The sequence below is a fragment of the Myodes glareolus genome, chromosome 12, assembly GCF_982192425.1.
Source record: "Myodes glareolus chromosome 12, mMyoGla1.1, whole genome shotgun sequence".
In the NCBI taxonomy this organism is placed as follows: domain Eukaryota; kingdom Metazoa; phylum Chordata; class Mammalia; order Rodentia; family Cricetidae; genus Myodes; species Myodes glareolus.
The window spans coordinates 37,899,648-37,903,321 of record NC_142037.1 but is presented as its reverse complement, the minus strand read 5'-3'; the positions used below and the strand labels follow the sequence as shown (position 1 = coordinate 37,903,321).

General features: G+C 51.1%; 1 protein-coding gene across 1 annotated transcript; it reads left to right on the top strand.

Moving 5' to 3' along the window:
* Nucleotides 1–2,638: 2,638 nt before the first annotated feature.
* Mlnr (motilin receptor) lies at nt 2,639–3,432 on the top strand. The gene is given in 5 exon segments (XM_048422097.3): nt 2,639–2,720; nt 2,723–2,860; nt 2,863–3,099; nt 3,102–3,287; nt 3,290–3,432. Coding segments are annotated over 5 exon segments (786 nt in total).
* Nucleotides 3,433–3,674: the final 242 nt, after the last annotated feature.

Below are 3,674 nucleotides of genomic sequence, written 5' to 3'. Positions count from 1 at the left end.
GCCAAGGTCCAGTGACCTTGCTGACTACATTTGAAGCAGTGACCTGGTGGTTCTCAAGCCCCAGGGACAGTCATTGAGGCTGGTTGGGTGGCCTTTTTTGGCATTTTTGTTTATGAGCTTTTTCATCTCTTTCATGGTACACCTTAAAGGCCACCACTCGGACTTCTACCTGTGGGGTTAGGGGTCCTCCCTCCAAACGCTTAAGTGTGGTCCTGATGTCAGGAAAGGTCTGGGGAAAGAAACAGGCCATAAGGAGTTGTCTGCCTTCTGGTCAGGGTCTAGGTTAGTATATTGTAAGAGGGTCTTGTGAGGAGGTCTAGGAAGTGAGATTTTCCTGTCTGTCTTGAACAATTTCTTGAAGTTTCTTATAGTTCACTGTCTTAAGGGCAGTGGTAAGGAGACATGCCAGCCGGCAGGCTGTAAACTGATCTTTATAGAGTGCCCCTGGGGATGGAATGCAGATCTCCAGGCCTGACCCAACCATAAAATGATTTTTGTTGCTACTTCATTGCTGTAATTTTGCTACTGTTACAAATTGCAATTATGTATGTAGCTAGATGGGTGGTGAACACTTTTAATCTCACCACCTGGGAAGCAGAGGCAAGTGGACCTCTCTGAGTTTGAGTCCAGCCTGGTCTGCAAAGTGAGTTCCAGGACGGCCAGAGCTGCACAGAGGAACCTGTCTTGAAAATAAATAAATAAATAAAAATTTTTAAAAAGTGAATTCTAATGTAAATATGTGACCCTTGTGAAAGTATTATTTAACAGCGGGCCCACCCGCCCCGCAAAAGGAGTCTCAGCCCACAGGTTGAGAGCCACTGAGCTAAATCCTGCTAAAGCTATGCATTTTCAGTGAACAGCAATGAAGTGGAAGCACACGTGGAGTTGGCTAAGCACAGTTCAACCAGAGAGGAAGCTGTGCTCTGGGTGGAACTGTGAAGGCAGCCAGCGAGGATAAGAACAAGAACACTCAGGGTGTCACCACCCAGGGAATTTAGTTTGGGCGGGGGAAGAAGCCGGGCCCTGAGGCAAATGAGAGACAAGGAAAGACAAAAGAACCCAACAGGGTAAAGGATTACAGGAATACCCATGGGGAAAAGCGAGTTACAAGGATCAGGCAAACATAGGGAGGAAGAGCTGGCAAGGTAGAGATGTGTTCCTGAATCCTTAGGTAAGTGATAAGTTCAGTCTGCAGGAGTTGGGGTAAAGAGCCTCTCTGGTCATTTACAGAAATGAAGTCAGCTGTCCAAAGGGCCAAGATCGTAGGTGAGGTGTGTTTTGTCCTGGAACTGTGCTCACTGGAGGTGGTGAAGCATCTGAGCCTCAGGGAATGAAGGTGAGAGACAGGGTTGGAGAAGGCAGGGTCTGGTGCGGTTAGGCAGAGGCAGGTTTTAGAACAGCAAGAAAGAATGATAGCAAGCATCCCTCATAGCGCCCATGCTTCTTGCATTTATGAGAGAATGGCAGATGTTTGTCCCAAATTTCAGGTCCAAAAGAGAAGGAGGAACTTGGGAGGCGAGGCTGAAACTTTTTATTATATTTTTTTACATTTATTTATCGAAAAAAACCAGTGACTTAATTTTTAATTTTTGACATTGACTTTTGAATATGTATACACATATGTACCGGAACAATGGATGCCGAGAGACAACTTGCAAGCACCTGTTCTCTCTTCCACCAGGTGGAATGTGGGAGATAGAACGCAGATCTCCAGGCCTGACTTCTGAGCATCTCACCAGCCCCCAGATTGAAATTTGAAATCACAACAGAATGAATGAAAAGCTTTGCTAGAACGGAGTTTGTTCACGAAGAGAAAGGATGGAAGAGGGTAGGAGAGGGTGATGGAAGAGATAAGGAGCTGAGCTGGTCATCCAAATTCTAGTGAGCCTTAGACGGACTATTGCTTTGCACATGCGCATGCCCGAGTAAACTGAAAGCACAGAGCCCGATAGGAAGCCTCAGCTATGGTCAGAGACTGCAAGCAGCAGACTCATAATACTTCCGGTTTTCAGCTTTCCCTACATTTTTGTTCTTTCAAGTGTGTGGTATGGTTGTGTGTTGTTTTAGTTTTAAAACTCATAGGGTGTGAAAGCACTAAAGTGTACACATACCGCAGTTCTTAGCGATGAGGTTTTCTTTTTTATGTTTCTGTTTGTGGATTTGAGGGATCCATAATTTGGTTTCTCCACCGTCACCAGGAAACTTACAGAGATGTAAAAACTGTGCAGAGACCAGATGTGAGACCCGTTCACAGTCAGGTAGCAGCTCTGTCGCAGGATCAATTAACTAGACCGGGAAAGGGCTGCAATGCGTGTCTGGACTTCCTTCTAGTTAGGATTGTGGCTTTCTGAAAATAGGAGCACTCCCCCACTTTCAGGACGCAGCCTCTGGGCTTAGCCTCTCAGAAGACCCCTCATGGTTCCTGAGATGTGGCCAGGGTCACGAAGGCGTGTCCCGCAATACTTAGGGACTGGGAGACAACAACTGCTCTGGTCGGAGGCTGCCCACCTGGGAGGCCGAGACTGCTCGCAGGCCACTGCACTCAGGCGGACCCGAAGCGAACCCACCATCCCTCCAGGTACATTTGCTGCGGTTACAAGTGTTGAGTGCGGGTTCCCTTCTTAGGCAGCCCACGGGCATGCCCTGGAACTTCAGCGACAGCCCGGAGGCGCAGAGGGAACCAATGTGGGGCGCGCTGCGACCCTGTGATGAGCATCACTGCTAAGAATTGCTTTCCGAGCGCTGGTGCAGGTGACCTCGGTGTACCAAGGCCCATTCGCCCTGGGTGTGAGTGGTGACGTGGTGACCGGGCTGCTGATCGGGCACTACGGTGACACGCGGACCACCAACCTGTACCTGGGGGCGTGGCGGTGTCCGATCTGTTTATTCCGCTGAGGCTCGCGTTCTACCTGTACCGCTCCTGGCACTAGAGACTCTGGACGTTCTAGCCGCTTCTCTACCGCCTGCCTCTCTGCTTGGTCAAGGTCTGCATCTACGTCACGCTACCGCACGTGACCGCACTCGGCGTCGAGCGTTGCTGGTCGATCTGTCTCCCGCTGCGAGCGCAGGTCGGCCTCCAAGCGCTCTTCGCCGCGCTCTGGTGGCACTGCTCTCAGCTGGGCCCTTCTTCTTTCTAGTGGTCGCCTTCAAGATGTCCTCCCCGGCCTCTCTGCAGACCTAGACCTGAATTGCACTTAGCAGATTCAAACCCTCGCTCCGGGTTCTCGGGTCCTCGTAGACACCAGCGCTGTCTCCATCTTTTGGAACCGAGGCTGCGGAAACTGCAGGCAGTTCAGCCGCGAGTACCCTCCCAGCCCCCCCCGCCCCCCCGCACAGCTAGAGGCGCCGACGGTCACGCTGTGGGTCACCACTGCCTACTTCTCCCTGCCCTTTCTGGGCCTCAGCATCCTTTGAGGGTTCATGGGACACTAGCTGTGGAAAAGCTGGGGCCCTGGGGAGGCCTGACAGGAAAGGGGTCAAGGGCAGACAGTCTCGTGTCTTGAGTAAGTGATGCTGCCTGCCTTCCATATGCCATGTTAGGTCCAGCAGCATTGCTCACCTCCACCTGTAGATCTGTTTCCCAGTGTTTGTAGGGGAGCCCCTGGGGATGGGAAACCCGGAAACAGCGAAGGTTTTCCAAAGTCGCTGCGATCCAGCATGAGTAACTGGGGGCT